Source organism: Psittacula echo, assembly GCF_963264785.1.
Source record: "Psittacula echo genome assembly, chromosome: 7".
NCBI lineage: Eukaryota > Metazoa > Chordata > Aves > Psittaciformes > Psittacidae > Psittacula > Psittacula echo.
Genome location: NC_137740.1, coordinates 20,053,824 through 20,079,308, shown reverse-complemented (window position 1 = coordinate 20,079,308; position 25,485 = coordinate 20,053,824). Strand labels below are relative to the sequence as shown.

At 42.6% G+C, this 25,485-nt stretch overlaps 1 protein-coding gene across 1 annotated transcript in view; it reads left to right on the top strand.

Moving 5' to 3' along the window:
• TEDC1 (tubulin epsilon and delta complex 1) overlaps positions 1-21,185 on the top strand; it is a gene marked incomplete at both ends in the record, with an annotated part of 75,797 nt that extends 54,612 nt beyond the window's left edge. Inside the window, one exon of the mRNA XM_080623985.1 lies at positions 20,826-21,185. Within this exon, the coding sequence (XP_080480111.1) occupies positions 20,826-21,185 (360 nt within the window). The remainder of the gene's footprint in view (positions 1-20,825) is intronic.
• Between the last annotated feature and the right edge of the window lie 4,300 nt (positions 21,186-25,485).

The window sequence follows — 25,485 nt, the reverse complement described above, 5'->3', positions numbered from 1 at the left end:
AAAAAGATGTTGTTAAGCTGAAAAGGTGCAGGGAGGGGAAGCAGTGATGACCCCAGTTGTGAAAGGGCTTCTCTGTGAGGAAATTTACCTAGGCAAGGGCTTCTTCCACTACAAGAGGGATATCACAGTGGAGCCGGAGGAAACTTTTTTCATTGTTCTTCTGATGCTACTTGGTTTTCATAATGGAGGAACCTAGAGGGAATTACAGGACAAATTAAATTAAAAAATCATTGTTAAGCAAGAAACAGAGGAAGTATTCTCGGTCAAGAAAATCCTTCAGCAGTAAACTACCAGAGTTTAAGTAGGTTGTATTTTCCAGTGAGGTATTACATATTTGTCTAGTCCTAAACTTATTCCCTAACTATTTGCTATTGAAGACTATTGGAGATAGTGCTTGGTTAGATGAAGCTTTGCTAAAACAAGGTACAGTTGCTTGCTCTTTACATCCAGTTTTGAGCATCACAGTTGAAGAGAGAAATGGGGGAAGAGTCCAGAAGAGAGAAACAAATATCATTGTAAGTCACAATGTCAGGTCTTTGAAGGTCTTTATGTTAACAATGGAAAGACTAAAGTGAGGTGTGTGATTCTTTGAATACATTTTCTGTGGGGGAAAGGAAGGGGTTTTTTCCTCTTGTCCTCAGTAAATGGGACAAGAATGTGTGTAAATTGCAACACAGAGGTTATAATTAAGATACTAATAAAAAAAATGCCTAATGCCTTGGGCAGAGAAGCATTCGAGTAGGTTGTCTGGTGAGCTGTGAAGAGTCATTCTTGGACCCTGTACAAACCAGGTTATACACATATCTGTCAAGAGTGGCTGAAGAAGAGCTGGACCTGCTCTAAGACTGGATTGGGCTAGAAAAGCTGTTGAAGTATGTTTCACTTATGCAAGCCTGCAATTGATTGGTTTATTTATTTTGGACAATGTAGAGGTATTTCAATGTGTTAAAGGCATTGCTATGCCACCATGTCTGGTTATTCAGGATGTGGTTTCAGGATGTGTCTATTTGTTGCAAGTCTAATCATTCGCACACTGATTCTGGTAATTAAAACTATTGTTTGTAAATCTTTTAAAATCCAGGAACTTAGTTTTCTTATTTTCTTTTGTTTCTTTCTTTGCTTCCTTATTTTCTTTTGTTTGTTTCTGCCAGCCCCCATCTCTTTCCTTAGTTGTATGCTTGGAATGACCCTGAAACCATTTCCCTTTCAGTGTCATTCACTTGGAAACATCTGAATGTTGCCACGGGATTTGGGTGATTTGTGAAACCCTGATTAATATGACATTTTAACTGATACCCATCTCTAGGCAGCAATATGTTCAGTATCTTGGAGGAGAAAATGCATAAGACGGAAGTGTGATCTGAATATGTGGCTTTGTTACTCTTAGCTTTGTTTTCTTCCATGCAGTACTGGGCAAATATTCATAATTTCTCTGGTGACATTTTGGGGATTTGCAAATTATCAGAAAGTCAATTGAAGTGGTTAAGCTTTAAAAATATTTCCCTTCTTAGAAACAAACTTAACTGTAAAAGGTGAAACCTCCTAATTCTGGAAGAGATCTTGTTTGGGGTTTTTTTCCTTTCTGAATAGTTTATTAATTACTCCTCTATTTGAGATTGGGATTTGATTTCAGTCTGTGTTAAATCTTTGGCATCCACAAGCTGGAATGTAGAGCACTTGACTCCAACTGGTGATCGTTTCAGTTTTCATCACATAAACGCTCACATCATACTGAGCTTTTGTTGAAACTTGGGATATTGCATCTTGGGATACTCTGTGTTCATTAGCATTTAAAAGCAAGCCAGGCTCCTCTGAGATGGCAATATGATGGAATGGAGCTTGCTTATGCATACACATCTGAAGCATGGCACAGAAAGACTTAGAGCCATTAATCTGAGCTTGAATGTGCTCTTTCCACACTAGAGTTCTCTCCAGAAGTACTGGTGGCTGTGCTTGGATGCTTGGCTCGTGTTGTGCCTAAGTACCAAGAGTTGAGACTTTCAGAGGTTGTGATCTCTGACCCGTATCAGGCCTCCTTAATGACAGTGGAAGAGCACACTGAAACTTGAATTTTGTCTTTGTGTTTTTCTTCCGATTAGTCACCTCCCCTTCTATTCAGTAGCCCCTAAGCTTCTCAAACTGTTGCACACGCAGACTTGATAGGGATGGGAGGATTCAAGGCTGCCCAGTTCAGAAGAGATGCCGTTAGGATTCATAGTGTGTTGGGGAGGGGCTGTATAGGACAGGGATGTTTAGTTTTCTCTTGCTGGGGAGAGGGGAGGTGCAGCGGTGGTCATTGATGGTGGCAGGAGTGGCCTGGGACACCCCATCACGTGGGGATGGTGGGGACTGGAGCATAGAGGCTTTCACTTCATCCCAAGAGTCCTGTGATTCACTCAAACATTTTGCCACTGCCAGCTCATCACAGCACACTGCTGGAGACCTTGTGAAATCTAATAAAAGAAGATTTTTTCCTAAGGATCTTGCATTTATAAAATACTGAATGGTTTTTGATGCATTTTAAGGCTTCATTATTTGAAGTAGGGAAGCAGCTCCAGAGGCTGATGCTGAAACATAAGGTCTACATACTTAGGGATTTATTTTTGTTTGTTTGTTTTCTTACCAAGATTGAACTGAATTTTATATACTCAAACGAGTGCACTTCCAAAGTTTTTCCATATGCCTCATAATAAATTGGAGGGGGGCATGAGGAGCTGTGGGTACCCTAGTAGCCAATGCTAGTGCTTGGTGGCTGTGCTGTGTGTGTGGCTAACCTGCATGAAAGTGAAGGCACGTGCAATGTATGTGTGTGGGCAAGGAAAATATGAAGCCTTATTATTTTCTTCACTGTGTGAGTGGTGAGCAGCGCTGGTGAGGCTGGACTGGCTCCTGGTCTGTTGTGTTGCCTCCTGCACCAGTGCTGGATCAGGATGTTTCTGCTGCCTTAAACCCGGGACTTGCAGCAAAGGGCCAGCTGAGCTCTGCATGGAGAACTCTCTGTAGGCTTGTCAAAAGCTCTTTCTTTAAAAATAAACTGTTCACATAACATCTTTGCTATTGCTGCTATTTACTCTAGTTCTCTGGGTTTTCTGCTAGTATGAAGATATTAGTGTAGTGAGTAGTTAATTATCCAGGCTGTCTGGGGTGCAGGAAGAGGAGGAGTGGTATGGAATGGTTCAGTGCTGGCCTATTTCCTCAGTCAGCACATTCCCTTCCCCTGCCCCTTTCCCTGCTCCCAGAGCATTTCTGTGTTCTACTTTGTATTTGTAAACCTCCATCTGGAGCGCCGAGCAGCTGTCAGTAGAGCTTTTCATGCGAGAAGAAATTGAAGAACTAGCAAGGCCACAAGAGCAGCTTTTGGAAGTGCATGGTTGGCTGGGCCCAGATGCCTGGAAGGAGGAGAAAACCCAGAGAGATCAGCAGAAACATCCGTCAAAGGGAGCAATGGAGGACATGGACAGGAAGATGGCAAGGAGGGATGAGGCTAATGGCTTTTATGTGTAGTTCTTTGGTTAAATGTAGGATTAAATTTGCCGTTGATGGAATTTGCATGTTATTAGCCAATTTAGGTTATTAGAAAGCATGGATGTGCTATAAAGCAGTGGGAAGTGAGATCCTGATCTTTGTATTCACTTTTTGCTCATGTATTTTCTTGCACTGGTTTATTTGTCGCCTGCCAGTAGTCTTAGCAGGAGATCTGAGGCTGCTTGCCCATGGAGATACAAGTGGTTGCTTCTGGAGGGCAGTGTGCTCTGTCTTGTGTTGGAAGGAGGAAAGAAGCAATGTCCATGTGTTGGTTCTCCTCTTAACAGCAGGACCTAACATTTGCGTTAGACCTGAAGCCCCTAGCTAGCCTGGATTAGGGCTGGCATGCATGTGAAAGTTCTTGCAGATAAGCAGACCTAGGATGTTTTTGTAAGAATCTTGCTTGTTTCTGAGAGCTCTGTGCAGGTTGGTCAGACTTGAATAGTCAGTGTTAAGCTTTCAGCATACGAAGAGATTAAAAAGATTCTTTGTTTTCAGATGCAACTTACTCTGCAGATTGCTGAATGAGTGCTGAACTGTGCGAGAGACAGAGACAATGTACCAGTAGCTAAATCAGCAAACCGATTTCAAACACACAAAAACTGTAACTGGAAATAAATTACCTAGCCTGACATTTTTCATGGGGCTTATGTATTCTAAAAGACTGCAGCTCCTTAGGGAAGAGAGAAACATTAAAAACTTGAGAACCGTCTCCTGTTTTGTGTGCAGAATCTGGGGTTTGAAGTAAGCGTGGGTGAGTTTTTCTTGCTTCCCAAAATATGCCTTCGTTTGCTGAAACGCAGAATGTTTGCTCAGGTGACAGTATCAGGTAAAGTATAATCAATAACCAGTGTTAATATTTTACTTGTGTTATTTGCCAGGATTTTGGATACCGACCAAGGCAATGAAACATAGTAAATGCAGCTGAAGAATTACACTCCAGTAATTTTTAGATGAGCTTTATTTAATGATAAACTGTAAAAAAACTTATGCCAATGAGAGTCTGTGCTTCATAGACACTGTAAATGTTTTAGTGCGTTTTTAAGAAATAAGTGTAGTATTTAGTTATTTACACAGTTAAAGCACATAGTAAAACATGGATGAAGACTGAGCCCTGTAGGGCTGAGATATGTAAGGTATGTAAGATCACAGGTCTCAACACCACCTTTATCTTTTGAATATGAAAAGCTTGGAGGCTGGTGGGTGGGATTTGAGGTACCTGTGAGCACAAGGTTGCTGGATTTTGAGACTGTCTTGCAATTGGTGAGCCACTGCAACAAACATTGTCCTCTACAAGAACAGTATCATGGGGACATAGCTAATTCTGGCTGACAGAGGCCATATGAAACACCATAGCCAGTAGCTGGATTTTAGAGCAGCTCTACCGGAAACACTATTAGTGTGTTTTACTGGACCTTTCAGAGTGGGTTTTGGGGACAGTAACTTCCAGAAGGTATCTGGCTTACTTTACAATTCTGGGCAGACTGCTGGAATGGGTTCTTCCTCCTCCAGCAAGAGTAACAAGTGTTGTGTACTTTGCGGTAGTGTTTGCTTTTTAGGTGAGTTGATAGAGGTGCTTTTAGGAGGACTGTTTGCATTCATGCGTTCAAAGCTTAACTTTAATATTTTTTTTTCCCTTAACCTTGGCCTTTTTCTCTCTCTGCCCTGAAATCAAGGGTACTTGATCATAAGAGAACAAAGTATTGAACTCATTTCTGTGTCTTTGTCCCTTGTGCTTATAGAAGAGCTGACATAAAAGTAGATCTGTAACTTAATATTGTCACATCTCTTCTACCCAGCAAGAAATCCATCTAAATAAAGCTTTAGTACACTTCTGAGCTCAGAACTCACCATTTCTAACTTTTCATCTTTGCAGCTCTCTCAAAACATTGAGAGCTGTTTGATTTTTCTCTTTGCTGGCTAGCTGGGGGCCCGGCCTTTGCTGCAAGAGTCATGATGGCCATTCAGGCAGTTTCAGGTCCACCTACAGCTGCTACTCACCACCAAAAGTGTGAGCTAATAAGAGAAATTGCTGAATGCATTTTAGGAGTAGTGGCTTTAGAAAATGTCTGCTTTTTCACTGAAACTTTGAAAATGTTTTATGTAGACAAATCTTCATTTACCTCATGCCATAGTTGTGTATAAGCTGGATTGATGGAATGACCTTCGCTGCTCTGGATGCACTGTTCCTGCCTCCCCCAAAAGCAGAGGGAAGAGCTACAGGACTGGGTGCTGATGGAGGTTCTGCACTGGTTGTGCAAAGCCCCTGGAAGGGACAAGGGAGTGTTTTCTAACTGAAAACCAAACCAGTCGGGGGTAAAGAAACTCACTAAAAGTTGTGGCTTGGTTTTGTGTAGGGGTTTTTTGGTGGCTGTTTTTGTTTTGTTTTTTTTTTTTCCTTGTATTTTTGCATAAGAAAGACCCTTTTTTGTAAGTTTGTATGATTAGGTGGCAGTGCCTTCCTTTCATCAGTGTGTTTTAGGAGTGGTTTGTATAAACATTCCTTTTGTTTGGCGGTCTGTGCAGGCATTGCATTGCTTGAATTTGCTTCACATCCTGTTCTTCCAAAGCAGGATAATAGAGAAAAGTGCAAGTCACAAGCAGCAGTGTTTCTCAAGTGGCTACTTCCACATTGTGCAGCAACAAAGCTCTGCTTAAAACAATGTGGGGCCCTCCAAGCCTCTGCAAGCCACTTAGATCTGAGATGATATATCATCAGTGTTTGTCTCTGCTGCCCAAGATAAAAGTTTGGAAGAACAAATTGAAAAATAAGTGAGCAATTTATTATACGAAGCAATACTTGTCTGTTGCCTTCCTTTGTAATTTGTAGTTGTCAGGGTCTTTTTCAAAGTAGCACTGCAACCTTTTTGCAAGTGTCTAAATTAGTTACACTGACACACTCCAGTTTTTGTATCATGTATTTTCAGTGTGTGCCTATTACCACATTAATTTGTGTGGTCTTCTAATTGAGTTCAAGGATTTTGAAAAGTTTAGAGATAAAACTGTAGTTAAAAAGAAATTAATTATAAAAGGCCAGCCTGTTAGAATGCAATTTTTTTTTTTTTACTACTGTAAAATGCTGAAGATCTGTAACTTGGGGAAGGAAATAGGTGTTTATCTCTTATTCTCCGTGGTGCACATTCAGAATTGTGTAGCATATGGGACTTTCACAAGCCTGAACTTTGTCTACTTGTAGTTGACGGTAAGGAATCTGTAAGTTTGATGCTGCTGCCCAGAGCTGTCCTACCTTCGTGAGAGCAGCAGGATTGCACCAGGTGATGGGCTTGTGTATCTTCTCAAAGTAGCTGAAGAGGTTTAGTTGAACTTCTGGCTCCAAAGCACAGTGATTCTGGCCATCTTGTTACATGTTCTTGCTGATGCTTCGTGTCTGTGCTTTTCATGCTGGCACTGCAAGCATCCTCTTTAGCTGGACAGAGCTGATGTAGAAATTGCTGATTTCTTTGAAGACCATTTATTATTTTAAGATTTGTTGCTGGCTGGTTCAGTCCAGAGTTGCGTCAATAGAATAAACACATTACATTCTTTGCGTTCAGTTGTTCTCAAAAGTTAACCACTGCACAAGCAAATTACTCATGCCAAAAATCTCAGGAACAGGGTTCAGAAAACATCCATACAACAGGAAACTTTTTTGTAGCTTTGTGTGAGAGGGATGTGTCTCATGAGGCTTTCAACATTACTGCCTTTGTTCTGGGCTGTTTGCCTCAGGTCTGTCCTTTAGCAGCCCAACCTAAAGGCTGATCTTGAAGCAACTGCCTTTTTATGTATCTCTTTGAGGGTATCACTCTCCAAGTGAGAGCCACTGTCCTGGTTTCAGCTGTAACTGAGATATTTCTCTTCCTAGTAGCTGGTGCAGGGCTGTGTTTTGGCTTTAGTCTGAAAACAATGCTGATAACACACCCATGTTTTAGTTGTTGCTCAGTAGCACTTATCCTGATCAAGGACTTTTCAGTCTCTCATGCTGTGCCAGTGAAGAGGGGCGCAAGAAGCCAGGAGGGAGCAGAAACAGGACACCTGACTCAAAGCAGCCAAAGGGATATTCCATACCACAGCACATTGCACTCAGTATAGAAGCTGGGAGAGGGTTACCCAGAAGGGACTGATTGCTGCTCAGATTGTTCGCGTCAGGACAAACACATAACCATCGGAATGGTTATATGAGGTGCTTTATTAAGGCGCCGAGAACCAGGGGTAAGCACCCAAATCTGGTTCTAACCCCGTCACATCACGTTCGCAATTTGTACGTTAGAAGTTTCGCAATAAGTATCAGGGATTACTTCATCAGTCCTTTACGACATCAGCCTCTCCTGTGCTTGCGCGGCCCCCTCTGGTGGTCGTCCTGATGAGGTAAGGAGTCTTCCTCACTGTCCTCTTTTTACCTTTCTGTTCTTTGGACAAATCCCAACCATTATGTGGATACAGCATTCTTTTATCTTCCGTTGGTATGTGGTTCAGGCTTACTTAATCTTTGGTTCTGCTAAGTTGGAGTTTCACAGTATATTCTTTTCTACATTCCCTTTACTTTACAAGGTTATATTTGTTTCTATTCCTAAAGTCACCATTGTAGCGTTTAGTTATAAAGTAGCTAGGATACAAACCAGCACAATTGCAGTATTCAGTGTATGAAGCTTCTCTATTGATTTATGATTTCTAAACACAATCACCTACTGGAATAGTGTCTAAAATACAGAACAGCAAATTTACAAAATTTTAACATATGTACAAAGGCTTTCTTCGCAAACTGCAAACTTTTCAAATACAATCACTGCTAGAATGGTTTCAGAAATTTTCACCCTCCTGTAACAAGATCAGGCTGGCCATCAGTCAGCAGGTGTTGAGCAATTGTATTGTGCATCACTTGTGTTTGCTGAGCTTTTATTTATAGGGTTTTTTTCCTTTTTTTTTTTTTTTCTTCTATTTCTGTAATTATTATTATTATCACTGTTTTACTTTATTTTTGTTATTAAACTGTTCTTATCTCAATCTATGGGGTTTACGTTCTCTTGATTCTCCTCCTCATCCCCCCTGGGGAGGGGTAAGGGTGGGAAGTGAGCGAGTGGCTGCATGATACAGAGTTACTGCCTGGGCTTAAACTATGACAGTCGTGAATATGCTCCAAGAGCTGGAGCACCTCTCCTATGATAACAGGCTGAAAGAATTGGGTTTGTTCCGCCTGGAGAAGAGGAGGCTCTGGGACACCTTAGAGCAGCTCCCAGTACCTAAAGGGAGCCTACAAGAAATTTGGAGAGGGACTTTTTACAAGGATATGTAGGGACAAGGCAAGGGGAAATGATTTTAAGCTTACAGAGGGTAAGACTTAGAGTAGATATTTGGAAGCAATTGTTTACTTTGGGGGTAGTGAGGCATGGAACAGGTTGCCCCAAGAAGTTGTGTCTGCCACATCCCTGGAAGTGTTGAAGGCCAGTCTGGGGCTTCAAGCAACCTGGTCTAGTGGAAGGTGTCCCTCCCCATGCAAGGGGTTGGAACTAAATGATCTTTAAGGTCTCTTCCAACCCAAACCATTCTGTGATTGTGTAGGATGCAGTGCATCTCTCTTGCAGGGGGGCTGGGTGAAGCCCTTACTGAAAGCAAGTCTGCTCACAGCAGTCACAGAGTTCAGTTGATTTTAGGCCTAAGAGGATTAATTTCCCTTTTGCTTTGCTTGTGGGACAGATATTTGTAAGCTCAGCAAACAGGCAATGCTTTTATCAGTTGTTTGGTTTTGGGTTTTGTATTGATATTTGGAGCTATACATTATAGTTTTCTGGTAAAGACCCTGAAAAATATTGATGTTGTTATTTTCCTGTTTTCTTAATCCTGTATGATTTTCCTTTATCTTAAGCTAAACTGACTTTTCTGACTCATATCAATGTGGTATTTAGATACAAGAGTCTAAATATAGACCCATTTGATCATATCTTTAAAAAAAAACCCCAAACCAACCAACCAACCAAAAAATGCCACAAAACAAAAACCCCGCAGAACAAACTAAACAAACCCAACAAAAATCTCCAACAAAAACCATTCAGGCAACTTCAGGTCACTCCTCTTTATAAAGTTCTTTCATTCAAATGCTTTAATTAACTTCTAACTTTCCATTACTATGTGTCCTCACTATCTAAGAGTTTTCCATTGGAGAAGAGTGTGGATGTTGTTCTGAAGGCTTACTAAGGGCTTTGCAGTATTCAGTGTATATAGTAAAAGGAAGCACAGAGCAGCAGTGCCATGCCAGCCCATTGTAGCTGTTCTTGTTGGATGCAGCTATGTGCATTCCTGGTATTACAACTATATTTTTAGTTTCTTCTCAGAGGACTCCTCCCCAGTTAAAAGATGGCCTTCTGTTCCTGCATGAAATAGGTTCATTGCCTCTCCGTGGCTTCCCTGTCAATCTGGTTTGGAAAGACAATAGGTATGCTGGGGAACTAGCATTTCAGTAGTGAATATTTTGCTTTAGCATGCATAAGATGGAGATTCATACAGTCCTCTGTAATTGCAGGAAATTGCAAATCCTGGCAAAATTTGGAATGCAGCTGCTTGTATAATTACATCTTCTGTTAGTTGCTATAGCTCAGCTTTACAGCCCTTCTAAAATGTCTTCATAGTTTATAGTACAAATAATGTACCCGCTAATACGACTTTGGGATCACCCTTTTCATTTATTCGCCACCAGTTCCTAAGGCCTAAAATTTTTCCTCTTGCTGAGCTAATAACAAGTTAGGAATTAGTAATTATACTGACATGGTGACGTGGACAGTGGGACTGAGTGCGCCCTCAGCAAGTTTGCCAATGACACCAAGCTGTGTGGTTCGGTTGATATGCCGGAGGGAAGGGATGCCATCCAGAGGGACCTTGACAGGCTTGTGAGGTGGGCTGATGCCAACCTTATGAAGTTTAACCATGCCAAGTGCAAGGTCCTACACCTGGGTCGGAGCAATCCCAGGCACAGCTACAGGTTGGGCAGAGAAGAGATTCAGAGCAGCCCTGCAGAGAAGGACTTGGGGTGTTGATCGATGAGAAAATGAACATGAGCCGGCTGCAGTGTGTGCTCACAGCCCAGAAAGCCAACCGTATCCTGAGCTGCATCAAAAGGAGCGTGACCAGCAGGTTGAAGGAGGTGATCCTGCCCCTCTACTCTGCTCTTGTGAGACCTCACTTGGAGTATTGTGTGCAGTTCTGGTGTCCTCAACATAAAAAGGACATGGAACTGTTGGAACAAGTCCAGAGGAGGGCCATGAGGATGCTCAGGGGACTGGAGCACCTCCCGTATGGAGACAGGCTGAGAAAGTTGGGGCTGTTCAGCCTGGAGAAGAGAAGGCTGCGTGGAGACCTCATAGCAGCCTTCCAGTATCTGAAGGGGGCTATAGGGATGCTGGGGATGGACTTTTCATTAGGGACTGTAGTGATAGGACAAGGGGTAACTGGTTAAAATTTAAACAGAGGAAGTTTAGATTGGATATAAGGAGGAAGTTGTTTAGTGTAAGGGTGGTGAGGCACTGGAATGAGTTGCCCAAGGAAGTTGTGAATGCTCCATCCCTGGCATTGTTGAAGGCCAGGTTGGACAGAGCCTTGGGTGACATGGTTTAGTGTGAGGTGTCCCTGCCCATGGCAGGGGAGTTGGAACCATATGATCTTAAGGTCCTTTCCAACCCTAACTATTCTATGATTGTATATTAAGGTGAAATTCTGCTTTAGCTGTTTATAGTTACTGTTAAAAGAAATTATGTGAGTTTCATACTGTTTCTGGGCTTTTGGTTTAGTAAGAAATACCCATGTGTGTACCTCAAACCAATTTGACCTACCTGCAGCGTCAGGTTTTGGATACCTGCAAACCTTTCCATTTCATGGCCTTATGAAATAGAAGGTAGTGGGTCACTGAGAAGTTGTTAGGTTATTGGCAACTAAGTGTTGCTATCTACTTCTGGTCATTAAATGGAGGATAAGATATAGATCACAATTTGCAGCTTAATGAGATGTGTTGGCCTCACTAAAACCACCATCACAACTGGAAAATGGTTAAAAGTTTGGAAAGGATTAAAAGAGGCATAATAAGGGAATTATTTGGTCTGTCTTTTTGACAGGTGAGAATAGTGTAGTTTAACCAAGGCAAAGTTACAGCTGGATCATGTTCTGCAAGTTCTTAGAAGTGGAGTTCTGAGGATATAAGACTTCAGATGAAAGACACAGTGGCTAAGGCAGAACTCACTGAAAAGGGACATATTTTTAACCATAGATGTATTTCACTGCTGAGATAACACAGTGATAGGGTAGTTTCTCAATCTGCTGGAGTCTGTGTTAAAAAAAACCCCAGAAGTACATATTTCTAGAATAGACCTTGTAGCCTACCAAAATGTAGTAGAACATTGCAGAAATTACTAGGTGAGGTACTGTAGCCTGTGCTTTGTGGTAGGTTAGACTTATCAAACAGTTTATTATGGCTTTAAATCCATACATGCATGAGAACTGGTATTAAATGGGCTATTTCAGAAGAATATCAAGGATCTCACAAAAAGAAAGAAACCTCATTTGGGCAGGACAGTGTGGGAAGTGTTCAGCTGTTAAAATAGAAAATTATGATTTCCAGCGTTTTTAACTGGTTACTCTTCAGTGTGCAGAAATTGCAGCAGAAAATTAAAAACCTTGAAAGCTTACAGCAAAGAAGCTTGATTCAGTAAGACAGGTTTTATAGAGCTGCAGAATAACTGTAACTTTCTTAGAGGTTTGAAATTGCATTTGGCAAGTTACTATAAAACATGAATTTGAAATTAGAGTAAGGTATTTTTTTTTGTACTAAAACACCTGCTTACTCAGTGTTGTAGTGTTTCCAGAACAGCTGAATGCAGATACTGCTTTTGCTTTAACTCATGGTTTTGGTTTTGTTTCTGGTTTTTTATATAAGCAACAAAATCCATTTAGATGTTTTTCTGAAGACTGGGGGTCTGATTTTCTTGGAATTCACTGTTCAGCAAATGTTTGAACTTCTTTATAGGCTCTGCAGGGTCCTGTCTCCCCTGCTCCATAATTTTTCCCTGAAGTGGGAGCTGTGGGATTTGCTTTTCCATCACTTTCATATTCGCAACATCCCTTGAAATGGTTGCCTTTCTCTCCTTGTCTGAAGCTGAATGGGTCACTGTCTTATAACTAAGGAAGAATTTGTCATGCACTTAAACATGATTGTCCAAAAAAAAAAAAAAAAAGGGAGGGGGACAAACAAAAGAAACTGTCTGTGTAGCCAAGTTACTATTTGTTTATTGTTAAAGAAGTGTAGAGCCCTCACTCTATATATGTGTGAAAAGGGCTTTATTTTAATGCCTTTGGGGACACACAAGCACACAAAACACTTGAGTTATAAATAACTGTTCTGTACAGAAAACAGTGACAAACATGGACAGCCATGGGGTTGGCTTGTTGAGTTTGTGCTATCTCTAATGATCTTTAAGATGAATTTTGCTTGGGCATCTCCTTTCACAGACAGACCATGGTGCATGTTTTTCAGCACTGCTCTGCATGCAGCAAGGTGTGAAGAATGTGTATTGTATAGCCAGGAAATTCGTGTATAGGAGCACAGAAAGGTTGCAGGTTGGCATTGCAGGATCCCTGTGACTTTTTCTTGTATTCCACTTTTATTTAATGCTTACAGATCTTTCTGCTGTGCTTATAGAGGACTCTGCTCTTCACCCTTCTATGTTATTGATATACTTTTGCTTATTACTTCCTTTTGTTCTCTTTCCTTTTGTACTTGGTGCTGTTTTTACAGTGCTGACAAGGAGGGCTTTCTTAAAAGTAGTCTGCAAATCCTTCTCTATCCTGTTTTCTGTATCTCAGATAGACTTTCATCTGGGATTTCAGTTCTGCAAGGTTTTTCTTGTTGGGTAGTAATGGAATAAACAACTAGATACAAACTGCAAGACAGCAAAAGGTATGAACAATGATCATCTATAAAGTGATACTCAGGCTTGGACTGATTGATGACAAGTGTTAGCAAGGTTCAGCCCCTGGACAGATCTGAATTCCAGCCTGGAGACTGAAAACTCCAAAACTAGCCTTAGTTTGCCATGCCTGTTTTCCAGCACTCAGCTGTCAGGATTTCTTCATGGCAGTTTCTGAGCATGCCAGTATGTCTGTGCTTATCCTGCTTTCATTTTTAGCTTATAGATCTTTATCTATAATTGATGCTTGTCTGTTGAATGAGCCTGCTCAGTATACATGTAGACTGAAAGCTCCAAGAAGCTACTCTAACCAGGAGAATGCCTCTCAGTGCTTGTAGTTGGGCTACTGTGATGTGCTCAGGAGCCACTGGGAGCCAGGCAGGTGAGGGCACTGGCTGGCCTGGCAGGTCTCTTCTATTTCTGCAATCTGGCCCATTACATTACATTAATGTAATACATTAATCATGTATTTCCAAGCATGTCATATTCCACTTCACTCTTCAACTTCCCAGGTACAGGGGGCCATGTTAGATGTGACAGCCTTAAAATAAAGCATGGAAAATTAGCTTCCTTTAGGAATAAAACTTTTCGCAAGTCAAATGCTGTTTGGTGTTTCCAGAGGAACTAGATGAGTTTATGAAAGGTGTTGGGTGGTTATGCCTTGGTAGAAAAGGCAGTATGACTTGGTCGCTTGTATATTGCATCCATTTATATTTCATAATTTCCTCTCACTCCCCAACCCAAAAAGACAAGATCTGAGATTTTTCTGTGTAGTATCTGTACACAATGGCAAGAATAATTTGTATTTCATGCTGTATGCATATGGGGTCTTCTCCCTATTCATAAGAGGAATACAAGAGAGAAGTGGACAGATAGGACTGGAGGCAGAAAATGCTATTTCTAGGCTTGTGCAGTTTGTTTTTCTGAACAATACTGTTATTACAGCCGCTTCTGCAAAGCTAGAATAATTTGAAGAGATTGTGATTTAAAAATAATGACATGATTCTGGTCTTTATCATCCACTTCGAAAGGAGCACCAGCAATTTGGTTTGCTGCTCCTTCCTCGAAGTTGGAAACAACACAATCATAAAATAGAAATGCTCCTATGCCTCCCCCTGCTCTGTTGCTCAAAATAGGTGTTTGGATCTTTCATTGCTGTTGCATATTAAACTTTAGCTAGTGGCTTCCTTCAAATACATAACTGAAAGGCAGAACATTCATTTGGTTTCTGGGGCATTTAGGTTGCCATGTGAAGTTTTAAAAGCTGAAATGTTGATTTCAGCATTTGGAAGATTGTCAATTTTGTTAGGTCATTACAGTAAATTATTTAAATAACATGATGTTATTTAAATAACATCTTTAAAAGAGATCTAGATCTCTTAGCATCTCTTTGGGATGTCTTGCATGTTGGTGAAAATCTCTCCAAGTAAGTTCACATTCAGCTTGCTTCTTAACCAAAAAAGAACCATTTTGTGCATAATTTTTACTGTACTTTTCATTAGCAAGCTGTTAACACTCTGAGACAGATCAGGCTTTCAGGGATGTCTGAGCCATGCAGAATGACACAAAGTGCTTGGGAAGCTCATTACCAGCAAGGTTGCAAGCAAATGTGAGAGAGCTGAGGAAACCATGGCAATAATTGTGGAGGGCTGGAAGGTCTCCTCTTTGAGGAGAGATAAATGAGCTAAATGTGTAGGTCAGCTAAGCAGTTTATAGAAGTAGACCTCAACAAGATGAGCAGCTGAAATCCTGGAACCGTCCACATGATGAATTTGCATACATCCAGAGGAGGTGAATTGGAGTATTACTGTTCTGGCCTCAAAACAGTGGAACATGAAGAAACTGGATGGCAGCTTATGTAAAATTTATGACACCTTTTCCATGATTTGCCTGCTGAACTCATTGCTGTAAAATTTATTCATAGCCAGAAGATTCCCAGGGCCGAAAATAGCTGAGATAGCTGTCTGGATGAAAAGGACAGCCAGTAGTATCTCAGGTTAGAAGAAATTTCAGAGAAGGTGGGAATGAGGAAGTGCTGGGAAAATGAACCATGCGTGTAGGTGTTTGCAGGCTTGAAGTCTCTCCTGTGCATCAGTGCATCAGTTAATCCACCATGGTGTGGACTGAGCCAAGCTGCCTGCTTGGCCTGTTTTCTGGATATGTCTCAACTCACTGCCCCTTTCCAGCTCTGGAGTGGGCTCACCATTTCTGTTTTGGCTTGGCCATTTTCCTCAGCCTGAACTTGTTCGGAAATGCAGCATCAGTCATGATGCTGTCCCTGGGGAGATGGAAATCCTTTCCACGCCTGATGGATGTCCTGCCTGGCTTAATTCAAGGATGTCAGGAACTAGAGGCCACCTGTCTCTGCCCACTCTCCAGCTGATGTTAAAGAGATCCATTTCGTTGTAGTGCTTATTCTTTACATATTCCCACATGTGAATCTGACAGCATTGTCTGTGCACATCACAACCCTTTGCACTGTACCAGGTTTGGGAAGGGCAGCGTAGGCTGTGTGTCACTTCCATCCCTTTTCATTCCGTAATCTAAGATACGATACTTACATCTGCAACTACGCTCATTCACTGGCTTCTCCTTAGAACATGAAAATTATTATAGCTTTCTCTTTAGCTTTTAGTTTTTAATACCTTTTGAAAACCTACAGTGGTCTTTTGGAAGACTGAAGTTATTTTAAAGGAAATCATCTAGGAGGACTTGGGACAGTTTGGCCAGTATCGTGTCCCAGACAGTGATCAGTGACATGGTGAGGTGATGAGCTAGAAGAAACCCAGCTGGAGTACTTGCTTTAGTGTTCACTTGTGGCATCTGTCCATCTGCAGCCATTGCAGGGCTGGTGAGGACAGTTGTATGTCATGGGAGGTTCCTGATAGCTTATCATGGTCTTGGGAATGGGAAGCCTGGTAGCGTATGCCAACCTTATGAAGTTTAACCATGCCAAGTGCAAGGTCCTACACGAGGGTTGAAGCAATCGCAGGCACAGCTACAGGTTGGGCAGAGAAGAGATTCAGAGCAGCCCTGCGGGGAAGGACTTGGGGGTGTTGGTCGATGAGAAAATGAACATGAGCCGGCTTCAGTGTGCGCTCACAGCCCAGAAAGCCAACCGTATCCTGGGCTGCATCAAAAGGAGTGTGACCAGCAGGTCCAAGGAGGTGATCCTGCCCCTCTACTCTGCTCTTGTGAGACCTCACTTGGAGTATTGTGTGCAGTTCTGGTGTCCTCAACATAAAAAGGACATGGAACTGTTGGAACAAGTCCAGAGGAGGGCCACAAGGATGATCAGGGGGCTGGAGCACCTCCTGTACGAAGACAGGCTGAGAAAGTTGGGGCTGTTCAGCCTGGAGAAGAGAAGGCTGCGTGGAGACCTCATAGCAGCCTTCCAGTATCTGAAGGGGGCTATAGGGATGCTGGGGATGGACTTTTCATTAGGGACTGTAGTAATAAGGGGTAACTTGTCACTAGGGTGTAACTGGTTAAAATTTAAACAGAGGAAGTTTAGATTGGATATAAGGAGGAAGTTGTTTAGTGTAAGGGTGGTGAGGCACTGGAATGTGTTGCCCAAGGAAGTTGTGAATGCTCTATCCCTGGCGGTGTTCAAGGCCAGGTTGGGCAGAGCTGTGGGTGACATGGTTTAGTGTGAGGTGTCCCTGCCCATGGCAGGGGAGTTGGAACCACATGATCTTAAGGTCCTTTCCAACCCTAACTGTTCTATGATTCTACGTTGACCATGGAGTGCGGAAAGGGACAGCACACTCCCATTGACTCAGTTACAGCATCTGTGAGTGACTGCTCTGTTGTGCTATTGTGAACAGCTCACCAGATTAGTACTCGCTGCAGAGTGGGATCTATGTCAGTTTGAAGATGCTGGTTCCCCTTCAGCTGATTCCCTCTATGTTTGGTGTGGCTTTTCTCAAAATGCACCAGGTCCCTTTGGGATGAGGTTGGTGTTGTAGAAGTGGAAACAATGATTATTGTGGTGTTGTATTTATGCAAAGATGATGTGCAGCGTTTGTCAGATGGCACTACGTACCTAATTGGGAATTCAACTTCCAGCTGGTAGATTGAGACTGAAAGGCATAGCAGTGGGGTAGAGACAGGCAGGCACAAAATGCTGAGGCTCCTAAGCTTTACAATATGTTTGTTTAATACAAAGTGGTCGGCTGAGATTGTGTTGCAGTGTAGAATAATCGTCGTGTGCTGACTAATGGGAGACAGCAAGCTGTTAAAGAGCATCAAGTAACTGTACAAGAGGAGGTTATTGAGTATTATCACAAGCGTTCAGTATGTGAAGAGTAAAGAATATTACTTGAAGGTAACCCTCAGAGATTTTTAGCTATTGAAATGTACAGACTGTAACAAGAATATTTGTGGACATGCATATGTTGCAGAGCTTACCAGGAAGAAGAGTGCAAAAAAGGAACTCGAGCTAGCTTTCCAGCTCCACATTGCACTGTGACAAAATAAAGAGTGCTTTGCTAAACTTGTTCTCTTATTTCGTATTTATTACTTTAAAAATTTACCCTATTAAATTTATCTAGTGTTGGCCCAGGAAATATTGTTCTTCTTTGTAGAAGATAACATGTGCAGTACCCTTCTGATACTCAGATTTCAGGATCTGGTATACTACTTCTGCTTTCCTGACTCCCTAACTGTAGGGCTGTTGACATTGTCCTTACGGCTGCTCCTGCTTCAGTATAGTAATTCCTATTCCTGCTGTCGCATTGAGTTAGAACTTAATGTACTTAATGCTGAGAGGAGCATGCTCTTCCATCATGTGTCTTGCACAATGGAAAATTCTGCAGTTTTGGACGGTGGAGAGTATGAAAACCTATGTTCCATTAGTATACTTTTACATAGCCCTACTAGTATTCTATCTGAGTTTAATGTGAAAAATAAATCACATTTTGTGGGCTCTGTTTGCTGAGTGATTTTTTCTTTGTAAGTAACAGGAACTTTTCCCATCCAGCGTTAAATCCATTTTGTGCAAACAAAATTTTCCATTTATTCATTGGCAGTGGAGAGACCAGATAACATTGAATTTATTTTTTTTGGTTTTGTTTCTTTGAAAGTGGTGTAGCAGAATTGGACCTTGGATAGTCTTTTAGCCAACAGCAAGAGGTGTCCTTCAATTCCTTGGGGATTATGGTAAAAAGAGAGACCCTTGTTTTTCAGACAAGAATAAAGACAGGCTTCTCTTGGCATCAACTTTCTATTCAAATGGCTTAATCAACAGCGGTCTCCGTTGAGGGATGGTTCTGCATTGATTGAGGCCTTTAACATGTTAGGAAAATTCAGAGAAATTTACTCCTTTTCTGATTTGATTGATTTTTCTTAATCTTTTTTTTGAGCGAGGGCAGAGGAGGAGAATAACGCATCAGAAGACTGTGGAGAGGACTAATTACTTGGCTGAAAAACTCAAGAAGATAGTCTGATGAGAGATGTGGGATGAGTGAAGCCGTGGTGAAGTTCGTGTCAGTGAGGAAATTCAACTGTGACTGCAGCTCTTGTGCCTCCTGTGTTTCATACCATAAGAGAACATAGGCTGATCCTCTGTATGTCATAAGCTTCTGAACTGGTTTCAGTAGTGAAACCCTCCCAACTAATCTATGGAAAAAACACACCTTTTTTCTCTAGATACGGAAGCTGAGCAGTTGTAGCTTGACAGTGGCAAAGGCTGGGGGGCTTTGCTACTTTAGGACTCTTGTCCTTGCAGATGGTGCTGCTTTGAGCTCTGACCAATCTCTGACGCTTCAGAGAGATGCCAAAATAATCCTTGACTTTACAGGGAATTTGTCAAAGCCCTAATATGTGAAGTACCAATGTCTTAATGCAGATCTGCAGATTTAAAACCCTAAGGAGTTGTTCAGCTTCACCCGCAGCCAGGAAAGGGAGGGGTTGCAGAGCAGTTTCAAGGCTGGAAGGAGTATCATTAGCACTGAGCTTGACCTGAGCTGAGCTTTGGCCGAGGGATTCATCCCTGGAGCTGCAATGAAGCATTTCATGGTCCATTATTCTCACAGTAGGAAACAATGTCTTATTCTGAAGCAGAATATCGAACTCAAATTTTCATCCATTTGATCTTCTTATAGCTTTGTCAGCAAGGTCTGGTCTCTCACCACCTTCTTTATCACTTTCTTTTAGGCTCTAAACCAAATTATGTATCTATCTCTGTTAACAGAATAATTTGAGCTCTTGAAGTTTCATACTGTAAAGCTTCTTTTCTGCGTTGCAAGTCATTGCATGACCTGCTTTTGAATCCTGATCTGTTTCCCTGTGTTTTTTTTTCAATCATGAACTCCAGAACTGTGCACAAGTTCCAGGAGAGCTCTGGGATTTGTGCAGGTTGCAGAGGCACCATCACTTTTCTGAAACTTTGCTGCTTTTTGGCTGAGCTGATTTGGCAGCTTATTGCTGTAGCAGAAACAGAAAATGTCATTGGACCAAGAGCTGTTTCCCTGAAGGCCTTAGCAGGATACCTCTTCTTACGGATGTTTCCCCACTGACAACTGCATTTTGAGATGAGTCACTGAATTTGTTTAATCCACCAGTAAAACTGGCAAGGCAGTTACCATCTTGCAAGTTCTTCAAGTCATATTGTTAGAGAACATTTAATCAAATGCTGTGGAGAAATCCCAGTACATGCAATTGCTTTTATCATCCAGACTGTGATTCTGTCACAAGAAAAGCTTTTGTTTCACTGTGCCGCATCTTCAAGTGAGAGTGTGCTGTCTGGTACTCATTGTGGTCTTAGCCTCTACTTCTTTGTCTCTGCACCATTATTTTCCTTCTCCTATTTGTTACCCCATAATGAGAATTAGGAATTAAGGAATTTCTCGCTTACAGTTGTCATCCCTACTTTTTAGAATTGCCAAGTACAGAAGGCATTTGCAAATTGGAATAAGACTGTTAGTCATGAGGCAATTAATCTAACAGTGTGGTGGCTTAAAGCACAACTGCGATGGAAGTCACTCTGATGGGTCTCCCGTTTTGCCCCATGTGTTTTCCTCTGAAGTCAAACCACCCACTCCTAGGTAAGAGGGAAGCGTGCAGAGCCCCTGTGTATCAGTCATCAGCGGAGGGGCTGGTGGACTGTGAATCTGCCAAAAAAAAAAAGACTACAGGCGGCTTTTTGGTCGCTGAGGCTGTTACCTGGTAGAAAGCACGTGTTAGCTTAATTCAGTTTTCACTGCCATGCACTTAGGCTTACACTCACAGTGGGCTTTTTTCTCTTTGGTACATCCTAGTTCAGTTATGACATTTTGTGTTGTTTCTTGGCAGGGGGATTTTTTTCACAGAAATCTACCATACTGGGTTTTTTCCCCTTTTTCCTTCTCTCTACAGGTGAAAGCAAGAAAGGAAGAGCTACAAAAGGAGGGGTTCTCTGCCACTGCTGGAAGGATACAGGAAAGTGTTGAACTAAAACTGTTAGATCTTACATACCTTTGTGCTCCTCCCCAAAAAAGAATGCACGGTTCGCACAGACTAGTGTTCAGAAGCAAACATCCTGCCAGCAAAATGGTCTTTGGTAGGTCTGTATCCAAGGAGTCTGTTTCAACTCTCAGTGCTGCAGAGGTGATCAGAGAACTGCAGATGAGAGAGGCCAGCCTGGCGAGATTGCTGAAGCAACTGCAGGAAGAGAGCAGACAGAGGCTGGATGAAGTTGCGGAAGGGTTGGATGGAGTGATTTGTATCTCCCCTTGAAGAGGTAAAGCTGGACTGAGAAGAGCAAAGGAATAGACTTGACTTGATCAGAACATACTCTGCAGCTTGGCATGGGGGAGTGTGAGGTGAGGAACCAAATGTAATTTCTGATTTTTAAGCATGGCAGTCATAACTTGTTACTGCTTTGTGATTTGCACTGAGGCCATGACCTTGGTGGTTCTCTCTGCAGCCTGTTTATTGCTAACCTTGCCAATTAAATTCTGCAGCAGGCCTTGGTGGGAGTGTGCATAGACCGCCTTTTTATCTTTCAGATTTCTAGCTCTTCTGCCAAGCAGTGGCCTCTCTTACAGTGCTCAGCTGCTAGGCACAGCATATGTTGAGACTGCACATTGAAGTACTAATTGCATTCAATATTTTCCAGCAAATGGAAGAGTTAATTAGTCAGAAAAATCCAGGTATTGGAGAACATGCAAAGTACCAAAGCTTAGATTGGAAATGTTCAGGAAAGCATGCTGGTTTAATTCAGCTGGTTTGCATATTTGTGGCAGCTATAATGCAGTTGTCATAACAAAAAACAAATACCTAATAATAAATAAAGCTGCACACTGGTTTCATTTAGTGGTGTGTTGCACTTGAAGTAATTGGGTTCTCAGAGAACAAACTCAAAACATGTTTCACCGAGTTATGAGTCACAATGAGATAACTATGGATCTGCTATAGGAAGTTCCTGTAAAATAGAAATATGACCTTAACTTCCAAGCTTGAGGAGTCTTCAAGCTCTGTCTCTGGAGATTTCTTCCCCTGGAACATGCAAATGTTTCTCACTTGGTATTCATTTCCTACCCTTTTCTGTTTTGCTTTCACCAAAGAATATTTTTATATTCTGGTTGTACACTTTCAGAATAAATAAATTTTGAGAAAACAGCTTGCTTTTCATTTGTGAATTGCTGTGAGCAATGGGCTTTCCTCCATCTGGATTTCTGTCTACTACCCCAGCTCAGTGGTGTCGCTGATTACCAGCTGCTCTTGGCTCACTCAACAGCCAAATATCAGGAATCCTTAAGGACCTTCTTCCTGGCATCAGTACGGTTGCTGCTCTGCAGGGAAACTGTGCAGGTGGGAATGGGTGGACAAGGCTCAGGTCTCCTGGTTTCTGCTGCACCAAGTAAACTTCAGAATCTTCCAGACACTGCTCATTTGCACCACTCATGATGGTTCTCATGCAGTGTTTGCAGGAGTGAGTGGCAATGCAAATGTCAGTGGAGAGCCACACAGGGGGAGGGCTGGGTTTCCTTGGCTTGACCCTGTTGAATGCACCATTTCTGGTAGGCAAGGAGTGTAGAAGCTCAGTTGAATATGGGCCAAGTTTCAGGCAGCCTTTCTTCTGTTTGGACCTCGGGGCTTGTCCAAGGACCAAGCTTGAGCAAAGCTGGTGAGAAGTGCGATTCTCAGCTAAAGGCATCAACTCGAGCCTTACACAGATGGGACACCCCCCAGGAGTGGGATGTGTGTTGACCGAAGCTGTTGCTTACAACCAGCCTGCCTGCTGTCAGCTGGCACTGGGGATGACAAGCATAGTCCTGGGACCCCAGTGGGGCAGTGAGATCCATCTCTGGGGCAGGTGGCCCCAGGTTGCTGCTTCTGGAAGAGTAGTCCTGATCTTTAAAAGCTAACCCACATCGCTCTGCTTTTCACACCACCTCTGTAGGTGCAGGGTATCAAACACTGAACGGTTTCTAGCTGGTACAGCTTTAGGAGGGTGTTGACTTCAGGGGTGTTGACATTCAGTGCACAAGAGGGCTTATTCAGACACAGGTTTCACAGAAAATTATTAATGAATGGGAAGGAAACAGTATATCCTAGAACTAACAAGAGTGCTAGCACCAGTCTCTCTCTCTTTGAGCATTTTATATCCTCCTTCAGCTTTTATGCAAGCTGCATCACATCTGGGTTTAAAACATTGCCCTCAAAAGATCCTTTGTTCTCCTGGGGTTTTCAGCAAAGAAGAGTGGGCAAATATTTTTGAGCATGGCAAAAGCACTCACATTCAAGTGCAGGTCTAGCTCATGCCTTGCTATGGCTCACTGGGGTTGGCCTAATGCTGAATGCCACAATTTATTATGTTGCCATTCACTTAAACTGACAGTAGTCACTCATGGGATGACTTCCTTCAAGTATTTGTCAGTGCACAGCACTTAGTGCAGAGTGCTTCAGTGTTCATCCCAGGATCCTGTTTCAGCAGAGACCACAACTGGCAGTGCCTTTTGCCTGCTTGACTGTAAAGAATTCTTTTGCTCTCTAGTGGAATGTGGAAGATGACGGTGCTCAGTAGGTCTGTATATATCTGCATGTGTGATGTATAAAAGTACCTACAGAATTGCAGCCAGCTGCATTTGCTGCATGGCATAAACCCGGGTACTGAGGTAGCCATATGAAAAGCTGTTAGAAGAACCAGCAGGAGCTTGAGCTGCTTGTGCTGGCATGTACATCCAGAGGGGCTACAGCTGAAAGCAGCTTAAAAGATTAGCTTTCCATCCATGGTGCTGTGCTGGCATTACGCACTTCAGACACTTCATGCAAAGACCACAGGCAAGTAGAGTTCCTACGTTCTGGCACTGTTTTCCCACTGTCATTTCAGGTATCAATTAGTTTAAATCAGAGCAGATACTCTGTGGTCCCTGTTGAAGGTCAATGCGGTCTTTCAAGCTGGCAGTGATTTTAAAACCAGTACCTGCAGTCCCCTCATTCCTTTACCCCTCTTCTCCGCACCAGCACGGGAGCACAAAATGGGAAGTACTTTAAGGGCTTGGTGTTCTAATGCGCCAAATTTTGGAGGGTGGCTCTTCTGTGAAGGCTGCCTTTTAAAAATCCAGCATTTCCACAGGAGCTGGACACAGAGAGACTGAGCTGTGGTCATGCCTCAGCGACTGGTCACAACTTTTGATTGCTCTTGAGGAATACTTCTGCATCTGAAATGTAGATGCTTTCCAGTCCTTGTGAGCTTGACAAGGCATCAGCTGTCTCTCCAGTACTGCTGGGAGACGCTGTATGATAAACACCATCTAAAATCCGAAGAAAATCCTCCCTGTATTAACATCAGCTGCAATGAGGGCAGGAAAGTGTACTGGGTGACTGTAGTCACACTTAATGGGATATAACCTAGGAACAAATAGATGTCTGTCACCTCATACCGTGACCATGGCGTTTGAAGTGATTTCCTGTCCTTGTTTAGGCTGGCTTCTTTCACCCGCCATCATAGCACACTGGTTTTAAAGGCTGCAATGACCTTTTTGGTCACCAGGGCTTGAGCCCCTGTCAGCAGTCAAAAATGCCGTAGGAGGGTGAATGGCTGCCCTGGGAGATGTGCGGCGACCAACAACCAGGTGGTGTGCTGATCTCTGGCAGATGCTGCAACAGGTGCAAGATGTCTCAAGCAGTACCTTTCATCCATGGCTCAAACATGCTCCGTAAATGTGAAGTACTACTTCACAGAAATTGGAGAGTGTTGTAAACAGCCCACTGCAGACTGAAAAGCAAAGATACAAGCTGTTAAGTGGTTTGTCCTTTGCCGTATCACCATGCTGGTTGTACGTTTCCATGTGAAAGCAGGAATCTGCCCTGAAGTTGTTGAACAGAGAAGAGTGGGTATTGGCTGGAGAAGCTGGTAGAGAGTGAATTGCACACTGTGTGCAACTGGTTGCTAACCTCAAGTAGTGGGGGAAGGCTGGTGTAGAATAGGCAGCAGGCTTTGTCTTGTTTTGTTTCTTGAAGAAGCTAAAGCAGTTCTCCCTCCTGGTGCATCCTAGAGAGAGTTAGTTTAGATTGGGTTTGGATTCACCATTTCTAAGTGATTTCAGGAAGAGAGTAGCATATCAGAGATGATGGCCATGCTAGAAAAGCAGGAAACCAGGGTTAAACTAGGACTCACCAGAGATGCTGCACATGGTCATGGGGTACACCTGACCAGGGTCAGGCAGGAAAGAGCTGTCCCACATGTTCCCCATGTACCACATGTGTCCCACATGTGGTAGCTCACAGCAAGGTCTGTTCATGGAAAGCTCCCCTAACCACTAACCCTCCTTGTGGGGCTGGGAGCTCATGACCATTTCTTCATCATCTCATAATATTTTGCTGAAGACAGGCTCAGTTACTGCTGCAATGTTTAAACCACTCTCTGGTGACGGCTTTCTTCTCAAGCACAGCCTGAAAAGAAGCTTTTACAGGACTTCTGTGCATGTAGTTTCTGGTAGGCAAGCATGGAGCTGTTCACAGAAGAGCACAGTTTAACCCATTTCTCTGGTGTAACTGGTTCCTGCTTTCCAAACATCTTGCTAGGAAA